This window comes from Pseudorasbora parva, chromosome 6 (genome assembly GCF_024679245.1).
Source record: "Pseudorasbora parva isolate DD20220531a chromosome 6, ASM2467924v1, whole genome shotgun sequence".
In the NCBI taxonomy this organism is placed as follows: domain Eukaryota; kingdom Metazoa; phylum Chordata; class Actinopteri; order Cypriniformes; family Gobionidae; genus Pseudorasbora; species Pseudorasbora parva.
This window is the reverse complement of record NC_090177.1, coordinates 4,239,591-4,262,999: the sequence shown is the minus strand read 5'-3', so window position 1 is coordinate 4,262,999 and position 23,409 is coordinate 4,239,591. Positions and strand designations below refer to the sequence as shown.

The 23,409-nt window shown below is 40.9% G+C and overlaps 2 protein-coding genes across 3 annotated transcripts; both read right to left on the bottom strand.

Moving 5' to 3' along the window:
* Window positions 1-7,538: 7,538 nt before the first annotated feature.
* Window positions 7,539-11,604, bottom strand: LOC137078278 (uncharacterized). Its single transcript, XM_067445441.1, has 4 exons — window positions 11,518-11,604; window positions 11,371-11,439; window positions 11,136-11,255; window positions 7,539-11,049 (listed from the first exon to the last, which is right to left on the bottom strand). Exons 1-4 carry the CDS (start codon window positions 11,573-11,575, stop codon window positions 7,676-7,678), a joined length of 3,621 nt encoding a protein of 1,206 aa, XP_067301542.1. The 5' UTR covers window positions 11,576-11,604; the 3' UTR covers window positions 7,539-7,675.
* A 5,871-nt stretch (window positions 11,605-17,475) lies between these two features.
* LOC137078277 (uncharacterized) lies at window positions 17,476-20,210 on the bottom strand. Of its 2 annotated transcripts, XM_067445440.1 has the most exons (5): window positions 20,083-20,210; window positions 19,933-20,001; window positions 19,194-19,307; window positions 18,798-19,111; window positions 17,476-18,755 (listed from the first exon to the last, which is right to left on the bottom strand). In XM_067445440.1, the coding sequence occupies exons 1-5, from the start codon at window positions 20,138-20,140 to the stop codon at window positions 17,538-17,540; spliced, it is 1,773 nt and encodes a 590-aa protein (XP_067301541.1). In that variant the 5' UTR covers window positions 20,141-20,210; the 3' UTR covers window positions 17,476-17,537. The 2 variants fall into 2 exon arrangements, with proteins under 2 accessions (XP_067301541.1, XP_067301540.1); XM_067445439.1 differs by having other exon boundaries at window positions 17,476-19,111.
* Between the last annotated feature and the right edge of the window lie 3,199 nt (window positions 20,211-23,409).

Below are 23,409 nucleotides of genomic sequence, written 5' to 3'. Positions count from 1 at the left end.
TGAGCAGCACAAAAAGTCTTTCAGTGCTCTACGGTTTTGGTTATCAAGTACCGGTGCATGACTCTGAACATGCAAGTCATGGTTTCAGATCATAGACCGTAAAAAAATATGGACAACTTGACATCATCCGTTTCCGCTTGCCAGAGTTGAAGCTTTCAGACGGCCTGCACGGCGCTGACATCTTGGGACAGAGTCTGCCTTGTAGTGATTTCGACTACAGGCTTGTTTCATACATGTACGTTTCTAGTAAAAAAAAATTCATAAACTTTTTCCAGAATGATAGCTGGTCTTATTACCCAAAACCAAGGTGTGAAAGCAGCTTTAGAGACAAGGATGCAGTTACCTTCCCATCACCCTGGACATTGCGAGAGAGTTTAGGATCCAAGTCTGTAGAGCACAAAAATGCAGTCATTTTCCCATCAACCTCAGTTGGCACAGGATTGGATTTGGGCAAGTCTCCATCACTGCCGAAAGAAAATTGATGCCAAACTTTGGTCTCTTCTCATGTTCAAGGTTAACCTTACGCATCAGCAGAGACTCACCTTTTTGGACAGTTAGCCCAGATGCATTCATCAAAGAGAGCACAACAGCCATATTACACTTCACTACCACTTGTGGTGTTGGATTTTGTTTGTTTACACCAGGAAGAGGCAAGGAGCTATCTGGAAAACAAAGAAAGTCACTCATAACTTTAATACAAGTCATCAGGCCTCATTAAAGTTAACCATGCATAGTGTAAACAAAGAGGCATAAATGTTGACCACAAGAGTTACAAACCTTTGCCTTCCAAGCGTACTTGCTCAATATCAGTCTGGTATAACCGACGCCCAATTGGAGATGCAAATCCTGAAAACAAAACATAATGTTAAAAAGAAGAGTCAAAGTTACATTTCATAACATTACACTAAGGAGCAACAACTTTACCATTGAGCACCAGTTGGTGACACAAAAAGAACAAAATCGTAAAGATTGAAACCCCCATTTTGGATACAGATTAAAAATGATCTGTCTCTGCTTTCTGAAACAGGCTTCAAGCCATGGCTTTTAAAATATCACAGATTTACATCACCTGGCTTTCTTGTTAAAGAGAAATTAGTGAGACCTGCTCGTTAACATTCCCACTCAATCATTCGTTGAAAATGTTCATATACATTTTGTTAAAATATTTGTGGTTGGACATTAAATATGCCTTATATAGAATTTTAAACCTACAAGAGTGTGTATTTTTATGATAGCTGTAAAGGGTAAATCAAATGTAATTTAAAAAAATAAGATTATTTTTATCACCCCATTGGCAGATCATTTAGCTTGTTTTAAGCAACAAAATAAACAAATAAATACATTTTTATAATTTTCCCCAGAAAACAAACAAAAAATATCTTGTCATTTTATTTATCTAGTAAATTCATCTTGATAATGTTGGCCAAATACTAAGCTCAGATTTATCTTACCATTTAAAATTTAGTCTGTGCTTTTTGTTGTGTATTTTATATTTTTGTCTATATGGGATACTTAGGGAAACTTGCAAAACACTACACCACAATGGAAAATGCTCAAAAATGTAGTTTTTCTATAAAATTATGATTTTGTTTTCTATTTAAATGCACATTTATTTTAGAAATTGATAGATGTATATGGTTGGGACTCATGGAAACCGAAATAAGTTGCCTATCGTTTCCTATAATTTGGCTTACTCGTCTTCACTTTGCCCTTTCCATTAAATATTGCTGTAGTCATTTTCTGAAAATAAATAATTGTGTTACTTAAACATAAACACAACTAAACTACAATAAACAATTTAAATAACTGCACTCATATAGTTAATGTATCTATAAAAAATCCCAGTGGGGTAAAATATATTTCTACAATTCCACTGTGGTACAGCATTGCCAAATGGCAACATACCAATTTTTCCAAAGTGGTACAGCGTTACCATGTGGAAACATTGAAATTTTCTCAATTTACAGTAAAACTTTGTTAGTCTTTGTTGGTTTGAAATATCTCATTTACTTATAAAAGACGCTGCAATCAAGTATATACTTTAAATTTGAAATGTCTCTGGCCTCATTTCTGCAAAAACCTGCAACATGAAGGAAGCGAATTCATCGACAACTTTAATCTCTTCTGGAGTCAGAGACAACTGTTTACATCAAACTTGGTGCAAGAGTACTAAAGGACAATATTTATTTTTCCCTTTATCCTTCAGCTGTGTGCCAACCCACTCAACCTGGATGGCACACATACACCTGCACAAAGTATGGATGACCCCAGGACTTAATTTTAGCACCTGCATGGACATGCGGTTGACACAACCCACAAGGACAATGATAACACCATGCAGCCACAACAACAATTGCTCACAGACACACTCCCAGCTGAGCCCTGCCCACAGAGCTCACCACAGACTGACTGTGACGGATTAGAACTGCTCCAAGATTCAGCACCCAAGAATGACTTTATGGAAAATGGCCAACGAAGCCAGGACAACATATTTCAGCTTCCAATAACACCAGAGCAACAGCCCTGCTCACCAGACATGTTATTCCTCTCTCCAGCATCTCTGCTTCTGAACTTCTCAGAGAAAAAGGAGGAGCTGGTTTATGCTGAAACCAGACTATCACACTCAATTGCGAGCCCCCGGATATCAACCAAAAAGCATCAAGCCCATCCGTAACATCCGTTTACTTAAGAACAAATCATTTCTAGTCAATGACTTAATAACCACAAACAGAAAGCCAAAAAAAATCTAGATTTTTTTCCCCTAAAAATCTAGAAAAGCTAGAAAAAAAATCACAGTGCAACAGTCCTCAATGAAGCAGCCCCTCCTAACTTTACTTTTATGAGTGTCTGCAGGGCTATTGGGAGAGGTGGAGGTGTTGCTGCTCTTTTTAAAGATGTCTATAAATGTAAGCAAGTATCATTTGGTGACTATTTGTCTCTTAAATATCTCGGTATTGTGTTGAAAAGGTTCTCCACGCATCCTGCTTATTGTTATTTACAGTCCTCCGAAATACTCTCCAGCCTTTATTGAGGACTTTACAGAACTGTTATCAATAATTTCCTCAGTTTTACTGTTTTGCTATTGCTGGGGATTTTAACATTCACATAGACAGTATTGAATCCAGTAAAACAAAAGAGCTCATGACTGTTCTTAACACTTTTGATTTGACACAGCATGTACATGGACCTGTACACAATCGAGGACACACTAGATGTACTTATTAGTAAGGGTCTAAACATTTCATGGATTATTATTAAGGATGTGGCACTGTCTGATCATTTCTGTATTTTCTTTGATATATCTATCTCCTGCCATTTAAGCCATCTTTCTCTGTCAAAAAGAGATGCTTAAATGGGAGCATGTGCTGTTTATGAATATCTCTAACACCAAGCATAACACCAAGCATCTGCAGGCACTGTTGGTTTTCTCCTTGACTCTTTTAACTCAACAGTTAAGAGTGTAATTGATGATATTGCTCCTCTGAAAATCAGGAAAAAGAGTGGCAAACAAAAGGCACCTTAGAGAAACTCAACAGCAGTTCAAATAATGAAAAGACAATGCAGGAAATCTGAACAAATGTGGCAGAAGACAAAACTTGTAGTCCATTATAACATCTATAAAGACAGCCTTCATGCTTTCAATGTGGAACTAGACAAAGCTAGACAGACCTTCTTCTCAAATATTATAAACAGAAACATAAACAACACGCGCACTCTTTTTGCTACTGTAGAGAGACTAACAACCCCCCCCCCCCCCCCCCCCCGAGTCACACTCCTAGTGAAATGCTCTGACAGCAAATGCAGTGAGTTTGTTTCCTTCTTCTCCAAAAATGTTTTAATAATATCAGAAAGGTGATCAGCACAGTTGGTCTGGGGTCAGCCAGATCAGACCACAACATCAGAAAGTTACTGTGTCTGATTTCAAAGGAATTAACTGTTAAACTTTAGAACAAATGGTTTAGCACATTAAAACATCAACCTGCACCCTTGGCACACTGCCCACTTATTTTTTTCAAAAGTGTGTTTAACTGTTTAGAAGCAGATCTCCTAGAAGTGGTAAACTCCTCACTTCTCGATGGGACTTTTCCAACCGCCCTTAAAACTGCAATAGTTAAGCCTCTTCTGAAAAAGAGAAATCTGGATAACTCCATACTGAGCAACTACGGACCAATCTCAAATCTCCCCTTCATAGGCAAGATCGTTGTAAAAGTTGTTTTCAATCAGCTGAACAAATTCTAAAACTCAAACGGATAATTTGACAATTTTGAATCTGGTTTCCGTCCACATCACAGAAACAACCCTCATAAAGATTATAAATGATATTCGCTTAAATACTGATACAAGCAAAACGTCAATTCTGGTTCAACTGGACCTCAGTGCTGCATTCGACACTGTTGACCGCAACATACTTCTAGACAGGCTGGAAAACTGGGTCGGGCTTTCTGGGATGGTCCTCAAATGGTTCAGGTCATACTTAGAAGGGAGAGGTGATTATAGATGACCATAAGTCCATGACATGCGGAGTCCCACAAGGGTCAATTCTTGCACCACTCCTATTCAACCTGTATATGCTGCCACTGAGCCAAATAATGAAAAATAACACAATTGCTTACCACAGCTTTACTGACGATACCCAGATCTACCTAGCACTATCACCTAATGCAGTGGTCGCCAACCCGTCGATCACTAGTAGATCTTTATCACTGTCCCGGTAGCTCCCGATTGATAACCGATAAAGTAAGTAGAATTAGCTATTCTTAATTTTTCATTCATAATTATAATTTTAATTTTATTTTTAAGGAGCTACTGTTCCTTTAAGGCATAACGTACGCACTCTCTTACTTGCGATGAGTGGGCAGTCCATGGATGGAGCGTGAGCTGAGAACATTACATGTATGCGTTTAATATTTCTGTTGCTCTTTGCACTGTTTTTTTTCTGTTCAAAAACGCAGTTGTTAGTGGAGTGTTTTGCAAACTGCACCATGTGTTTGTGAGATCAACGACGCTGATAATAAACCCCTGTGAAATATCAGATACGTGAGTTTTGCTTACACTTGGTTACAACCATTCAGGCCAGCTATGCAGCCTCTTTGTGTAAAGCATTACAAACACATTATCAAGGCTCGAAATCACTCCATATGCTCCCAAAATGTATTCTCTGCAACATCAAAATTCTCACCGCACAAATCAAACGATGTTATAGTTCGATATGACAGCGCTACTGCAGCATGCATCACCACAGATGAGCAGTTGAATATCTCTTCAGCAAACTGCTGCAAATTAAAGTTGCTGAAGCTCAATACACAATCATCATCATTAAAAGTAAAGAAACTTAATTATCAGTGCTTATGCCACTCGCTCTCCTATTACAGTCCTTGATTCTGAAATTGGCTGTTGCGCAATAAAATGCAGCTCATGTTTGTTGATTTCGGTGATGTAAACTTAAACATTAAAGGGGTGATGAATTGAGAAATCAGCTTTCCCTTGAGCTTTTCATATATAAAAGTATGGTAATGCTTCTTATGCATCTGTTGATTGTGATTTTTGGTTAGGGCTGTGACTGGAAGGGATTGGAAAAGGAGAGCAGTGTGCTTCGCTTCATTTTGCTTGTGGTAGCAGTGTGTAAAGAAGCGGACTCAAGAAAGGGGAGGAGGAGGAGTAGAATCTTGCAGGCATGTACTAGCGTTACATTTTAAAATAAATAAATATTATGCAAAGTGACAAAATAATTAATCAGAAAATGTAACTAAAGTTGATCCTGCTCACTCTTTCAGTCTCTGCCAGATTCGGTGATTCAGATTTCCTTTTGCACAACTACTAGAAGACTTACAGCTGTCAGAGTTTGCTCACGTCACATCTACGTCGTCTGAGCCTGCGCAGTTTGCTCCGCCATCAGGAAGTGAGTGCTTCTGTTTGACTTCACTTTCCCCCGTTAAATGGGTACTTCAGCACTGGAACGATAAATCTGTATTTGAACAATCATTTGATTATACTCCAGGGTTTCTACTGATACAAAGCCATATGCTAATCGTTGAAGTAACCCTTTAAGGTCTATGGGGGTCACTGTGTCCATTTATTTTACCGTCTATTGTAAGGTCCAGGAGACATTGTGAACCTGCTCCACCTCTTTCATCTCAGACCGGGGTATCTAGAATTTAAAATCAGGCAGATGGGGATCTATTTCCCACCGTTCTAATTCTAATTTTTTTTTTTATCTCTTTACTATTTTAAAAATCCTTGTTTTTATTTTCATTCATGGTGTTTCAGACATGGTGTTCTTTTTTCTCATGCATATTTTACCACTATTTTAATTAATTTCTATGTTAAGCACTTTGAATTGGCATTGTGTAAGAAATGTGCTATATAAATAAACTTGTCGTGGCCTGCCTACAGCATTATTTTGGCATTAGTAACACTAAATTACTACCATTTCCACCTGGATTTGGCCTACCCAAATTGAAATGCTTCCCATATACCCACATACAGTGGTCTCTAAATACAAAATGTTGGTGTAATTTTATAGGAAACCCTTTAAAGTTAAATAAACCACTGCCTAAAGTGATAAACATTTAAGTACGTTTTAGCCATTTTACTGTATCGTTTTTTGCCCTTGAAATTCTTTCCATACATAATTTCACTTATATTGCAAAGTATATTGTATCTTTCGGGTCCCAAATATTAGTAAAATGCAGAGTAATATTTTAAAATGTACTATTTTTATTATAACAGGCTTATTGCTAAATTAGGAAATATTCATCATAAGATCAGAGAAGTGGGACAGTTTGTCTGACACGAGTGCATTTAACTTTATGACAAAGCTCTCTAAAATGTTCAGTCATATAGCAACAATCTTTAACGTAAGCCTTGGACATGCCATCAAGCCAGTTACAGTTTGATGTGGCCAAGAACACATTCAAATAAAAAGTTGTTCTAGTTTCAGAGTTCAATAACATCAAATCACTGATTACATTTTTCTTAGACACGGAGGCAGCTGTAACACAAATGTTTTATTTGTGTATAGAATAGGCTAGTTCACCCAAATTCAGTCCATGATTTACTCAGCCTCAAATCATCCTAGGTGTACATTCTTTTGAATAGTTTTATATGTAAAAAGTCCTAAATAATCAAAGCCTTATAATTGTAGTGAATTGTCTCATCAAGTCCATAAAAGTGCTTCACATGGCTCTGGGGAGTTAAAGACCTGAAGCAAAGTGGCTCTTGTGCAAGCCAAATATCAAGATTTAAAACTTTAGACTAAAATAGCTTCTGGCAGAATTTACAGTGGTCCAATCATCCTTGTTTTGGTTGTCAAGTACTGATGCAGGTCTCAAATGAGCATTGTGGTTTAGAGACTTGCCTTTTGAAAGTTAAGTTGCCTTAAACACTCGCATGCAAAAAGAGCCTTGCATTTCCCTTGCAATTTTTTTTTTTAAATGAAAACATCCTTTCGTGTTAATGCACCAATAGGTATAATCTCTTCTAAAGAGAACTTGCATTTCATCAATATCACATTGGCAATCAAGTGAAAGATTGACACATTATGCAAAAGCAGTTATATAAAAAATTTATTAACTAAAAAAAAAAAGACAAGATCTCAGATTGAGATGAACAGGTTTACAACACACAAGCATTCCGTTAACTACTGGCAAACCTCAACAGGTGCGTGGGTGGATACTTAAGCAGACACAGAGCTGGATTCTGTCAACTTCCCAGCAACCTCAGTGGGGACAGGGATGGATTCTGTCAACTTGTCATCAACCTCAGTTGGCACAAGTCTGGACTCCTCAATGGGGACATTGCTGGATTCTGTCAACTTGCCATCAGCCTTAATTGGCACAGGGCTGGACTCCTCAATGGGGACATTGCTGGATTCTGTCAACTTCCCGTCAACCTCAACTGGCACAGGCCCGGATTCTGTCAACTTGCCAGCAACCTCAGTTGGCACAGGGCTGGATTCGGTCACCTTCCCAGCAACCTCAGTGGGGACAGGTCTGGACTCCTCAATGGGGACACTGGCTTCTATCAAATTCCCAGAACCCTCAGTTGGCAGAGGGCTGGATTCGGTCACCTTGCCAGCAACCTCAGTGGGGACAGGTCTGGACTCCTCAATGCGGACACTGCTGGATTCTGCCAACTTCCCAGCAACCTCAGTTGGCACAGGGCTGGACTCCTCAATGGGGACACTGCTGGATTCTGTCAACTTGCCAGCAACCTCAGTTGGCACAGGGCTGGACTCCTCAATGGGGACACTGCTGGATTCTGTCAACTTGCCAGCAACCTCAGTTGGCACAGGGCTGGACTCCTCAATGGGGACATTGCTGGATTCTGTCAACTTGCCAGCAACCTCAGTTGGCACAGGTCTGGACTCCTCAATGGGGACATTGCTGGATTCTGTCAACTTGCCAGCAACCTCAGTTGGCACAGGTCTGGACTCCTCAATGGGGACATTGCTGGATTCTGTCAACTTGCCAGCAACCTCAGTTGGCACAGGTCTGGACTCCTCAATGGGGACATTGCTGGATTCTGTCAACTTGCCAGCAACCTCAGTTGGCACAGGGCTGGATTCTGTCAAATTCCCAGCAACCTCAGTTGGCACAGGGCTGGACTCCTCAATGGGGACATTGCTGGATTCTGCCAACTTCCCAGCAACCTCAGTTGGCACAGGTCTGGACTCCTCAATGGGGACATTGCTGGATTCTGTCAACTTGACAGCAACCTCAGTTGGCACAGGTCTGGACTCCTCAATGGGGACATTGCTGGATTCTGTCAACTTGCCAGCAACCTCAGTTGGCACAGGTCTGGATTCTGTCACCTTCCCATCAGCCTCAGTTGGCACAGGTCTGGATTCTGTCAACTTCCCAGCAACCTCAGTCGGCACAGGGCTGGACTCCTCAATGGGGACATTGCTGGATTCTGTCAACTTGCCAGCAACCTCAGTTGGCACAGGGCTGGATTCTGTCAAATTCCCAGCAACCCCAGTTGGCACAGGGCTGGACTCCTCAATTGGGACACTGCTGGATTCGGTCACCTTCCCATCAGCCTCAGTTGGCACAGGTCTGGATTCTGTCAACTTGCCATCAGCCTCAGTTGGCACAGGTCTGGATTCTGTCACCTTCCCATCAACCTCAGCTGTCACATGTCTGGACTCCTCAGTGGAGACATTGCTGGATTCTGTCAACTTCCCAGCAACCTCAACTGACACAGGGCTGGATTCTGTCACCTTCCCATCAACCTCAGCTGGCACAGGTCTGGACTCCTCAGTGGAGACATTGCTGGATTCTGTCAACTTCCCAGCATCCTCAGTTGGCACAGGGCTGGATTCTCTCAACTTGCCAGCAACCTCAGTGGGGACTGGGCTAGGTTCTCTCAACTTGCCAGCAACCTCAGTTGGCACAGGGCCTGACTCCTCAATCGGGACACTGCTGGATTCTGTCAACTTGTCAGCAACCTCAGGAGGCACAGGTCTGGACTCCTCAGTGGGGTCATGGCTGGATTCTGGCAACTTCCCATCAACCTCAACTGGTACACAGCTGCACTGAGTGGGGACATGGATGGATTCCGTCAACTTGCCATCAACCTCAGCTGGCACGGAGTTGGATTCTGTCAACTTGCCAGCAACCTCAGTTGGGACAGGGCTGGATTCTGTCAACTTCCCATCAACCTCAGTTGGCACAGGGCTGGATTCTGTCACATTCCCATCAACCTCAGATGGCACAGGTCTGGATTTGGTCAACTTGCCAGCGACCTCAGCTGGCACAGGGCTGGATTCTGTCGACTTCCCATCAACCTCAGCTGGCACAGGGCTGGATTCTGTCAACTTGCCAGCAACCTCAGTTGGGACAGGGCTGGATTCTGTCAATGTGCCCTCAACCTCAGCTGGCACAGAGTTGGATTCTGTCACCTTCCCATCAACCTCAGCTGGCACAGGACTGGATTCTGTCAACTTGCCAGCAACCTCAGTTGGGACAGGGCTGGATTCTGTCAACTTGCCAGCAACCTCAGTTGGGACAGGGCTGGATTCTGTCAATGTGCCCTCAACCTCAGCTGGCACAGAGTTGGATTCTGTCACCTTCCCATCAACCTCAGCTGGCACAGGGCTGGATTCTGTCAACTTGCCAGCAACCTCAGTTGGGACAGGGCTGGATTCTGTCAACTTGCCAGCAACCTCAGTTGGGACAGGGCTGGATTCTGTCAATGTGCCCTCAACCTCAGCTGGCACAGAGTTGGATTCTGTCACCTTCCCATCAACCTCAGCTGGCACAGGGCTGGATTCTGTCAACTTGCCAGCAACCTCAGTTGGGACAGGGCTGGATTCTGTCAATGTGCCCTCAACCTCAGCTGGCACAGAGTTGGATTCTGTCACCTTCCCATCAACCTCAGCTGGCTTAGGGCTGGATTCTGTCAAATTGCCAGCAACCTCAGTTGGGGCAGGGCTGGATTCTGTCAACTTGCCATCAACCTCAGCTGGCACAGGGCTGGATTCTGTCAACTTGCCATCAACCTCAGTTGGCACAGGGCTGGATTCTGTCAATGTGCCCTCAACCTCAGCTGGCACAGAGTTGGATTCTGTCAACTTGCCAGCAACCTCAGTTGGGACAGGACTGGATTCTGTCAACTTGCCAGCAACCTCAGCTGGCACAGGTCTGGATTCTGTCAACTTGCCAGCAACCTCAGCTGGCACAGGTCTGGATTCTGTCAACTTGCCAGCAACCTCAGTTGGGACAGGTCTGGATTCTGTCAACTTGCCAGCAACCACAGTTGGGACAGGACGGGATTCTGTCAACTTGCCAGCAACCTCAGTTGGGGCAGGACGGGATTCTGTCAACTTGCCAGCAACCTCAGTTGGGACAGGACTGGATTCTGTCAACTTGCCAGCAACCTCAGTTGGGACAGGACTGGATTCTGTCAACTTGCCAGCAACCTCAGTTGGGACAGGACTGGATTCTGTCAACTTGCCATCAACCTCAGTTGGGACAGGGCTGGATTCTATCAACTTCCCATCAGCCTCAGCTGGCACTGGACTGGATTCTGTCATCCTCCCATCAATGACTTAAGAGAGTTGGTGCAATAAAAAAAAACTGCTGTTATCTTTCCTCAAAGCCAAATTCAAACTCATAGCATCAACAGAGACTCACCTTTTTGGACAGTTAGCGCAGATGCATTCATCAAAGAGAGCACAACAGCCATATTACACTTCACTACCACTTGTGGTGTTGGATTTTGTTTGTTTACACAAGGAAGAGGCAAGGAGCTATCTGGAAAACAAAGAAAGTCACTCATAACTTTAATACAAGTCATCAGGCCTCATTAAAGTTAACCATGCATAGTGTAAACAAAGAGGCATAAATGTTGACCACAAGAGTTACAAACCTTTGCCTTCCAAACGTACTTGCTCAATATCAGTCTGGTATAACCGACGCCCAATTGGAGATGCAAATCCTGAAAACAAAACATAATGTTAAAAAGAAGAGTCAAAGTTATATTACATAACATTACACTAAGGAGCAACAACTTCACCATTGAGCACCAGTTGGTGACACAAAAAGAACAACATCATAAAGACTGAAACCCCCATTTTGGATACAGATTAAAAATGATCTGTCTCCGCATTCTAAAACAGGCTTCAAGCCATGGCTTTTAAAATATCACAGATTTACATCACCTGGGTTTCTTGTTAAAGAGAAATTAGTGAGACCTGCTCATTAACATTCCCACTCACTCATTGATTGGTTGAAAAGTTACTTTTCAAAAAGAGGTTTCAACTTTGAATGTGGTTTCAACTTCATTTGGTTTCTAGGAGAAAAGAGGGCAATATCTCTATAAACATGTCAGATTATATGATTTTTTCATTTAACCAGACCAGAGGTCATTTCTTCATACCTTGCTTAATACATCTGATATGATTTGAAAGATGCTAGATCTTCAAGCTGTGATAAATAATCTCAGGTGTATTTGGTTTTTCATATGAATTTGCAGATTTTATTCAAATATCTTGATTAAGTTAATATTATTGCACGACCTTGTGTTCATTGAAAAGGCCAGACATATCAGTACTCGAAATGTATCATAATTTATTTAACAATTGCTTGAGAACACAAAAGTGAGTAAACGATAAACCAAGACGAAAAGCCAGGGTTTCAGGGGTGGTCATTGGATTGGATTACATGCTATTTTATATATATATATATATATATATATATATATATATATATATATATATATATATATATATATATATATATATATATATATACATATATATAAAGATTATACAGTATACAGTATGTAACACTTGCTTTATTGTTACAGGAAGTGGATAAACAATTACAATACATCTTAATATCTTTTTAATAGGGCAGCAGGCAAGGAGCGAGAAAAATGTCATTACTGATATTGCTTGAAAACATAGAAATTGAATCCATTTTTGAATAAGGCTGTAACATAAAATTTGGAAAAAAGTTAATAATTTCTGGATGTACTGTTAGGGTTCAGCGGCTATGCCGCCCCATATGCAACAAACTGCGATGCTCTTTGACACCTTTCAAGTTAGCATTAACTTCTGAAGCAGTTTGAGCTCCAGTAGCTCGTCTGTTTGATCGGACCACACGGGCCAGCCTTCGCTCCTCACGTGCATCAATAAGCCTTGGCCGCCCATGACCCTGTGGCCGGTTCTCCACTGTTCCTTCCTTGGAGCACTTTTGATAGATACTGACCTCTGCAGACCGGGAACAGCCCACAAGAGCTGCAGTTTTGGAGATGCTCTGACCCAGTCGTCTAGCCGTCACAATCTGGCCCTTGTCAAACTCGCTCAAATCCTTACGCTTGCCCATTTCTCCTGCTTCTAACACATCAACTCTGAGGACAAAATGTTCACTTGCGGCCTAATATATTCAACCCACTAACAGGAGCCGTGATGAAGAGATCATCAGTGTTATTAACTTCTAATGTTATGCCTAATCAGTGTATTATATACATATATATATATATATATATATATATATATATATATATATATATATATATATATTCCTAATAATCATTTAGGTGAGTGTGTGTGTGTATATGTATATATATACATATATATATTACTGTGTTTGACCCCCTTTCACCTTCAGAACTGCCTTAATTCTACGTGGCATTGATTCAACAAGGTGCTGAAAGCATTCTTTAGAAATGTTGGCCCATATTGATAGGAGAGCATCTTGCAGTTGATGGAGATTTGTGGGATGCACATCCAGGGCACAAAGCTCCCGTTCCACCACAGCCCAAAGATGCTCTATTGGGTTGAGATCTGGTGACTGTGTTTGCTGCTTACCTCGGTTGTAACGAGTGGTTATTTCAGTGAAAGTTGCTCTTCTATCAGCTTGAATCAGTCGGCCCATTCTCCTCTGACCTCGAGCATCAACAAGGCATTTTCGCCCACAGGACTGCTGCATACTGGATGTTGTTCCCTTTTCACACCATTCTTTGTAAACCTTAGAAATTGTTGTGCACGAAAATCCCAGTAACTGAGCGGATTGTGAAATTCTCAGACCGGCCCGTCTGGCACCAACAACCATGCCACGCTCAAAATTGCTTAAATCACCTTTCTTTCCCATTCTGACATTCAGTTTGGAGTTCAGGACATTGTCTTGACCAGGACCACACCCCTAAATGCATTGAAGCAACTGCCATGTGATTGGTTGATTAGATAATTGCATTAATGAGAAATTGAACAGGTGTTCCTAATAATACTTTAGGTGTGGCGTTTGTGTGTGTGTGTGTGCGTGCGCGCGTGCGTGTGTGTGCGTTTTTTTTTTTGTTTTGTTTTGGATTTTTTTAATAGGGAGATCAGGGCTTGACATTAACGTTTTATTTTTTTGCTCACCAGCCACTGTCACTAGTAGTTTTCTAAAGTTACTATCCACTCAGCATTTTCACTGCCACAATTTTCACTGTTGGTAATTTATGTTTTATGTTATTAAAGTTGACTATGGTGTTCTAAAATTTACTTTAGCTTTACAATCCTTTTAAATATAAATAACCACTGTACAGATCCAACTACAAGACAAAATAACACTACATAACAGTATCAAATATTTAGCCTTGATACTGTCTGTAAAGATCCTTTTTAATGCAGTCTAGGGATAGTTTGCCCAAAAATTTTAATTAGCCCATGATTTACTCACCCTTAAGCCATTCTAGGTGTATATCACTATACAATATACAATAGGAGTTATATAAAAAATAATGTCCTGGCTAATTCATGTATTATAATGGCAGTAAATGGCAGCCCATAATTTGAAGCCCAAAACAGATCATTCATCCATTTTGAAAGTAATCCACAAAGCTCTGGGGGTTAATAAAGGCCTTCTGAAGCAATGTTTTTGTGTAAGAAAAATATCTATATTTAATACTTCTGCCAGTCCTCCTTCCGCTGGAGTGGCTAGTGGGAGTGACTGTTACACCGCTGAAATTAATCTACATTTGGCAGGCGTTAATGTCAAGCCCTGTTCACAATAATACTGTATATGGATTGCCATGACAGGAGGTGCAGCAAAAGCTGGGTAGAGAATGTTTCATTATGTTAACGGCAGATTAAACTTTAAGTTCCTGCAAGTGGTTAAATTTGATTACTTTTTAGTAACAGTAATTTAATGCATTACATTATCCAAAATAGTAATTCAAGTAGTTCAAAGCCCAGATCACACTATCTGGTACAGCTGTGTCACATTGTTACCAAAAGAATGCAGTGTTTCATCAACTAGATTGTAAAAAGAAAAATATATTTTTTCAAAGTAAGTCTCAGCTAGTCGCGCACACAACATCATTTGACTGATACTTTTAGTGGTAAGCACCTGCGAGGCAGGTGAAACCAACGAAAACACATTTCGCATGGAGAGAAGTTGTACATGTAACAGCTATCTTTGTGCCTCAGGACCCCCTCGAAAAAGAGATGGATCATCTCAAGGGGCTACCCTTAAATAAATAAATAAACAAATAAATAAATAAATAAATAAATAATTTAAAAACCGTTCACTTATTATGTGTGTATGTATGTGTAGTGAGCGGTCTGGTGCAATATGGCGGCCGTCGCATCATCCAGGTGGGTGCAGCACATTGGTGGTGGTTGAGGAGATTCACCCTTCTATGTAAAGCGCTTTGAGTGCCTAGAAAAGCGCTATATAAATGTAATGAATTATTATTATTATTATTATTATTATTATTATTATCGGATACTGGAACAATTGAATTCAAAATCATTCATTTGCATGGCCCATTTCACAGACGACAGTTTTTCTAACCTGGGACAATATCAAGCAAGTTTTGCTCAGTGTCTAAAACTGAAGAAAGGGGCAATTCCAACAATTCCAACTATATTCCTGCAAGCAGTAAGTAATGATTTTATCCACTTATTGACTGTCTAAACAATTTCTGATTAAATTGAAAGTTTCTTAAAGAGACCGCATTGTCTAGATAATGCAAGATGCTAGTACAGTAACAACAGGAAACTTCACGTATCATACAAAACTAAATAGTGTGTCAAATGACAAAGGTTAATAGTATTTTGTATTACAAAATACAACTGTAGATATGTCACCTTCTCCACCATATAAGTTAAAATGATAGTCATTTGACAAGGCTTCTATTCATGCTGTAAAAAATATATATTTATATTTTTGAGAACTGAAGTATGATGTTTTTGAATGCTTGTATTTCAGAGTACATCACAGTCACTGTGTAGCCTACCTTGTGACTAACATTAGCTATACACTCACCTAAAGGATTATTAGGAACCCCATTTACATTTACATTTAATCATTTAGCAGACGCTTTTATCCAAAGCGACTTACAAAAAAGGGGAGAGTAATAGAAGCAACGGAACAGACAAGGCCAAAAACCTGTAAGAGCTGTAAGAAATCTCAATTAATTTGCACAATACACAACAATTAAAGACAGACATCTACAACAAAAACTCACGTCCGCAAAGTGCCGAACACTGGATTTTGATAGCTATGAACCCCTGTTCAATTTCTCATTAATGCAATTATCTAATCAACCAATCACATGGCAGTTGCTTCAATGCATTTAGGGGTGTGGTCCTGGTCAAGACAATCTCCTGAACTGAAAGGTGATTTAAGCAATTTTGAGCGCGGCATGGTTGTTGGTGCCAGACGGGCCGGTCTGATTATTTCACAATCTGCTCAGTTACTGGGATTGTTACGCACAACCATTTCTAGGGTTTACAAAGAATGGTGTGAAAAGGGAAAAACATCCAGTATGTGGCAGTCCTGTGGATGAAAATGCCTTGTTGATGCTCAAGGTCAGAGGAGAATGGGCCGACTGATTCAAGCTGATAGAAGAGCAACTTTGACTAAAATAACCACTCGTTACAACCGAGGTATGCAGCCAAGCATTTGTGAAGCCACAACACACACAACCTTGAGATGGATTGGCTATAATAGCAGATTTGCACAAGCTCACCAAAATTGGACAGTTGAAGATTGGAAAAATGTTGCCTGGTTTGATGAGTCTCGATTTCTGTTGAGACATTCAGATGGGAGAGTCAGAATTTGGCGCAAACAGAATGAGAACATGGATCCATCATGCCTTGTTACCACTGTGCAGGCTGGTGGTGGTGGTGTAATGGTGTGGGGGTATTTTCTTGGCACACTTTAGGCCCCATAAACATGTCACAAAGCTTGAATCATTTCAAATTGGATTCTTGAACATGATAATGAGTTCACTGTACTAAAATGGCCCCCAGAGTCTCCAGATCTCGACCCAATAGAGCATCTTTGGGATGTGGTGGAACAGGAGCTTCAAGCCCTGGATGTGCATCCCACAAATCTCCATCAACTGCAAGATGATGATTCAATTAACTGAGACTTCTTACAGCACTTTCATGCTGTTGCCCTTGTTTGTTTAGTTGCTTCTATTGCCCTTCTCTTTTGGAAGTCACTTTGGATAAAAGCATCTGCTAAATGACTGAAAGTAAATAACTCATTGAATTCAAGAAATCAGATACTCTGTAATCAGCTACATTAAAGTTCCTAAATAGAAAAACCTATTAAAAGTTTCAACCCTCTCAAGAGCACAAATCAGTTTAGTTTAAGAGTATTTGCAGAGGAAACTTGTGCAAATTAAGTAATCAGAACAGTAACAATTACTTTTAAAGGGAGTGATTTCTTTACAGTTCCAGAATAACTTGCACACAGGTAATCAAGTAGTCATGCAGGACTCTGAACATGTAACATGCAGGCAAAATTTTCATTTTTGTAGCTCTCAGATTGCGGGTCAAAGGTTTTGGCATGGAAATTGTTCAGGACCCCTGTATATCCTTAACATGTAAAAGCAGTCAAGTTTAACTTTTATAAAGATAAAAAAAAGCAAATTCCCCTTATTACAAGGAATACACATTTAGTATGACATGAAGTCACCTCCTTGGACTGGTTTTGAACACAAGTAGGACACCATTCAAACAAGAGGCAACACTTCCAAAAATATAGTTTTATTGACTAAAGATCTAAAAACGGCAGATTGAGCGATGGACAGATCTAAGAGACTTTAGAGCACAAGCACACGGTCAACTTGCCATCAACCTCAGCTGGGACATGGCATGATTTAGACAACTTCCCATCAACTGCAATGGGGACTTGACTGGACTCCTCAACTGGGACATGGCTGACCTCAGGCAAATTCACAGCAACCTCAGTGGGGACAGGACTGATCTCAGGCAACTTCACCTCAACCTCAGTGGGGACAGGGCTGATCACAACTGGGACAGGGCTGCTTTCAGGCAACTTCATGGCAACCTCAGTGGGGACAGGGCTGATCTCGGGCATCTTCACGGCAACCTCAGTTGGGACAGGACTGATCTCAGGCATCTTCATGGCAACCTCAGTGGGGACAGGGCAGATCTCAGGCAACTTCAACTCAACCTCAGTGGGGACGGGGCTGATCTCATCCGGGACAGGGCTGATCTCAGGCAACTTCACCTCAACCTCAGTGGGGACGGGGCTGATCTCAGGCAACTTCACCTCAACCTCACTGGGGACGGGGCTGATCTCATCTGGGACAGGGCTGATCTCAGGCAACTTCACCTCAACCTCAGTGGGGACGGGGCTGATCTCAGGCAACTTCACAGCAACCTCAGTGGGGACAGGGCTGATCTCAGGCAACTTCACCTCAACCTCAGTGGGGACAGGGCTGATCTCAGGCAACTTCACAGCAACCTCAGTGGGGACAGGGCTGATCTCAGGTAACTTCACCTCAACCTCAGTGGGGGCAGGGCTGACCTCAGGCAACTTCATGGCAACCTCAGTGGGGACAGGGCTGATCTCAACTGGGACAGGGCTGCTCTCAGGCAACTTCACCTCAACCTCAGTGGGGACGCGGCTGATCTCAGGCAACTTCACGGCAACCTCAGAGGGGGCAGGGCTGACCGCAGGCAACTTCATGGCAACATCAGTGGGGACAGGGCTGATCTCAACTGGGACAGGGCTGCTCTCAGGCAACTTCACCTCAACCTCAGTGGGGACAGGGCTGACCGCAGGCAACTTCACCTCAACCTCAGTGGGGACAGGGCTGATCTCAGGCAACTTCGCAGCAAACTCAGTGGGGACAGGGCTGATCTCAGGCAACTTCACAGCAACCTCAGTGGGGACAGGGCTGATCTCAGGCAACGGCACCTCAATGGGGACAGGGCTGATCTCAGGCAACTTCACCTCAACCTCAGTGGGGACGGGGCTGATCTCAGGCAACTTCACAGCAACCTCAGTGGGGACAGGGCTTATCTCAGGCAACTTCACCTCAACCTCAGTGGGGACAGGGCTGATCTCAACTGGGACAGTTTTGCTCTCAGGCAACTTAACCTCATCCTCAGTGGGGACATGGCATGTCTCAGGCAACTTCGTGTCAACCAAATGGCTGGTCTCAGGCAACTTCCCAGCAACCTCAATGTGCACTTGGCTGATCACCTCAACTGGGACAGGGCTCGACTCAGGCAACTTGATGGCAACCTTAGTGGGCACTTGGCTGATCACCTCAACTGGGACCTGGCTGATCTCAGGCAACTTCCCAATAACCTTGGCAGAGAGTGAGCTTTGTTCTTTCAACATCCCCTCAATTCCTAAAGAAAATTGGGGCAAAAAGAGAAAAGGCTAAAGTTCTTTCCATAGTCAATGTCAACCTCATAGCATCAGGACAAACACCTTTTTGGACAGTTAGCCCAGATGCATTCTTCAAAGAATGCATAACAGTCATATTAGATTTCGTGACCACTGGTTGTTTTGGATTTCGTTTCATCGCATAAGACAAGGGACCACCTGGAAAACAAAAAGGCATTAATACAAGTAGTCATTCTGGTGTATTCAAGAAAGCAGGTTGACGCATCTGGGTATGTTTAAGAACAAGTGGATAACCTAAACTTCTGGTTCTGAAAAAGGTACACTTCAGGGTATGCAAGTAGCCATACCAAGGCAGTCTCTCTGAACATAACCTGCTAGAGAGCAAATCATCTTCCAGGGTCAGCGTGCTTAAGGTATTCAGATGCGTTTTATACAAATATAGTTCAAATAGATTTGTTCTCTACTTAATATATTGTATTAATTCTAAATTGCCATTATAACAAGCTGATGTTTAAGTAGTCAACTTTGTCATCTTCCAAGGATCTGGAATCAATTCACACCAAACAAACAATATAATCCTTGTTCTCAATGAATACAGATCAAAACAAATTGCACAACCAAATAGGTAGCAATGTGCACCAAGTGTGTTACATAAAATCACAATTAAACAAAGGAGGAAGTAGAATGGCACACTTAGCATCTACACATCTCTCAGACTTCTTGTAATCAGCATACTTCATGCAAGCAAGGTTAATCAACCGAGTGTTGTCCCATATAACCAAGTTATATGGGACAGCAAGTTAGAAACCACAGAGTTACAAACCTTTGCTTTCCAAGTGTACTTGCTTAATACCAGACTTGTATAACTGACGCCCAATTGGAGAGCAAAATCCTGAAAACAAGATGTTAAAAAAGTTGAAAACGTATTTAACTTGCATGAAACATTACAGTAAAATGAAAACAACACCTTTACCATTGAGCACCAGTTGGTGACACAAAAAGACCAAAAACATAAAGGTTGAAACTGCCATTTTGATGACAGATTACTCAATCTGTCAACACTTTCTAAAGTGTAGAAATCTAAAATCTAAAACAGATTTCAAGCCAGGGCTTTTAAAATATCATAGATTTTCATCACCTGGGTTTCTTGTTAAAGTGAAATTTGTGACAGATGACCCGCTCGTTAACATTCCCATGCACGCGTTGGTTGGTTGATAAATCACTATTACTAGTTTGCATCAGGGCCCGTATTTATCAAGCTTCTCAAAGTGCTATTTTAGTCTTAAGTCCTGAGAATTCATGAAATTTACTCCTACTTTCAAACTTAAGTATAAAAGCAAGTTATCAAATTTCTTAAAGCTAAGAATCACTCTTACTCTCCCAGTTATTTAAGACAGCTCGAGAGGTCTCTCAAGTGGTTAGGAGTTGCCAGTAGGGGCTTGTGATGGCACTGAGGAGACACCAGCAAACACGTTTACGTTGTTGCAACGTTTGTGGCACGTTGCATTTCTGCTTTCTACTATTCTCGCAACATTGTAACAACGTACATTTTTTTATTAAGAAGCGACAGGGCTGTAGAGCGTTGTTGCGCGACATTCAGCAATTGCAAGGCGCCGTTCTGACAACTTATTTATGCTATATAGATATTCCCCATTTAGCATGTTTGTGGTTAATTTTTAATGTCAGACATTATGCTTTTTATATAGGTCTATTATCCTAGTAAATTAATTATAATCAACACCTGCAACCCTTTCAAAGAGTAAAAATGACATACAAGGTTAAATAATACAACTTTATTAAAACAGCATGTGGTAATCGAACATACATATTTTGTAAAATATCATAGAATAACAATAAAATAGAATAAAACAAATATTCAATTAGATCTGCAGAGACGTGCACAAAATCTTTCAATAGAGGGAGAATGTGTTCGAATGGTTTGACGACGAGCAGTTAATCAAACTGTATCGTTTTTGATGGAGCAGGCATCATCTTTTTCAGTGCTGGTTAATGTTGGACTTTAGACTATAATTTAAAAAAATGCTGTTTGACTAATTCAGCAAGCCTTAGCAATCGCTTCTTCCTCCTACCAGTTCGGTTTTCTTTTGGAATCCATGGTGGCTGTAAAAAATCTAGGCTATATCTAGGCCATATATAGGCAGGTCAGTTAACAGCACACCAGTTTAAAAATTGAAATTAAGACATGTTTATCTTTCATTTCAAATGTGTATATTATAATGTATTCTCTTGAAAACTCTTTATTGTCAAATATGTGTTGAATGTAAACTCCTCTTAGGAATTCCCCAATCAATGTGAATTTATCTGAGGATATTCTTAAATAAGGACATCTCTTCAGTGATTGGTCCATTCCTATGACATCATCCGAAATCCTGTTTGTGGCACAGCAAAGTGTCGTAAATCCACTCTAAGACTAGCACTTAAGATTTAGTCCTACACTTTACTTAAAGTATGATTGGGATATCTTTTAAGCGCAGCTTTGAGCCAAGAATTTTTTTACTCTTAAGCCAATTCTTAGCAGTGTCCTTGTGAGTAATTCTAAGATGTTTGATAAATATGGGCCCTGATCTCACACCCTTGAATGTCCAACTAATTTTTACCAGGTTTGTAGTAGTAAGACATTGATATTAAAAGACCACATTCAATATACACCTTATTGAATATGCATTCTTTATACAGGCAAGCAAATGAACACAGAATATTAATGCAATACAAGGTTTCTCGTTAAGCATTTTCCTTTCAAAAAACATCATAGAGAAAATGTGTCAATTAAAAATGCGTTCGTGACATCACATAATACGCAATTACGTTGAAAAGGTCACGCTTGACGTCAGCGGAAGTACCAAGTCTGTGTTTGTAAAAACGTTTTAAACGATAACGTGACACAAAGACGTGAATATGTGTGTATGGTCCTCCTTCCACACGCTTATAAACACTGACTCTGTAGCAGGGATGGAAATTAACTTTTTTGTCCACCAGCCACTGTGGCTGGTGGATTTCAAAATCTAGCAGCCACTCAATGTTTTTACCAGCCACTCAATGTTTTTACCAGCCACTCAATGTTTTTACCAGCCACTTTCTTGTTTTTAACCGACAATGTGTAACTGCATGTGAAAAATGAATACTACAAGCTCTACAGTACTTTAAAAGTTTATTTAATTTCAAGTCTCAATGAAATACTGACATTTTCTCTTTCTCTCTTATACACACACAAACCATGAACTGATATACATTTCATTAAATGAGTAGGGCTCTGTGCTCTGTGTGCTCTTTTTTTTTTAAACCCAGATGTGCATTTGGATGATTCGTGGTCTTTTATGGCTTCCAGTTTTAGGTTTTTAGTCCCAACAATGAAACTATTAGTTTTGGCATCTTCTGAAGCATGTTGACGACATACCGAGCACCGGATGCACCGAAATAAAAATTCTTGACCGAAACACCAAAAGAAATTATGCCAATTATTAGTACCATTGTATTTATGGCTAATGCTATGACTGTGTAACTTTACTAAAAATTAAGGCATTGCAATTGTATGAATTAATATTAAAGTTTCAAATAATAAATCACAACTTACAAATTATGCAAATATTTATTTAGCTCATTGCAACAATCTACAGTATAAAATAAAATTCAAACCAAATTTTTTAACTTGACCTCACTCATGTGTATCTTCTCTCAGCGCACGCAAGTTCTTATTCACATCTTCTGGCACTACATCCGTGTAATGACGGCGAAAACGGCTGCTCACATTCGGACATATACGGCAGCAATCGATTGCATGCAACAGTATGATATTTTTATTTACCCGTCACTGTGGCCGGTAGGTGAAGCGAGTTTACCCGCCACAACTCAAAATCACCCGCATTTGGGTGGTGGCGGGTGCTAATTTCCATCCCTGCTCTGTAGCACGGCCAGCATTTGTGCTTATAAAACGTAAACTTTTGTAGTTTGTGTAAATGAGCGATGGTTTGTCTAGATAAGACCCTTATTCATCGTCTGGTGACATTTAAAGCTTTTTGAAGCTGCACTGAAACCAATTTGGACCTTGAGCCGTTTGAGGCCCATTGAAGTCCATTATATGGAGAAAAATCCTGGAATGTTTTTCAGAACATGGATCCAACATGCCTGATTACCACTGTGCATGCTGGTGGTGGTGGTGTAATTGTGTGGGGATGTTTTCTTAGCACACTTTAGGCCCCTTAGTTCCAAATGGGCCTCGTTTAAATGCCACGGCCTACCTGAGCGTTGTTTCTGACCATGTCCATCCCTTTATGACCACCAT

Bases quoted from the DNA above. Each gene is read 5' to 3' on its own strand.
- LOC137078278 (XM_067445441.1), bottom strand. From the start codon at position 11,575: ATGGGGGTTTCAGTCTTTATGATGTTGTTCTTTTTGTGTCACCAACTG. The intron at 11,440-11,517 runs GTGAAGTTGTTG...TTTTGTTTTCAG, and splicing joins TCACCAACTGGTGCTCAATG to GATTTGCATCTCCAATTGGG. The intron at 11,256-11,370 runs GTTTGTAACTCT...TTTGTTTTCCAG, and splicing joins AGTACGTTTGGAAGGCAAAG to ATAGCTCCTTGCCTCTTCCT.
- LOC137078277 (XM_067445439.1), bottom strand. From the start codon at position 20,140: ATGGCAGTTTCAACCTTTATGTTTTTGGTCTTTTTGTGTCACCAACTG. The intron at 20,002-20,082 runs GTAAAGGTGTTG...TCTTGTTTTCAG, and splicing joins TCACCAACTGGTGCTCAATG to GATTTTGCTCTCCAATTGGG. The intron at 19,308-19,932 runs GTTTGTAACTCT...TTTGTTTTCCAG, and splicing joins AGTACACTTGGAAAGCAAAG to GTGGTCCCTTGTCTTATGCG.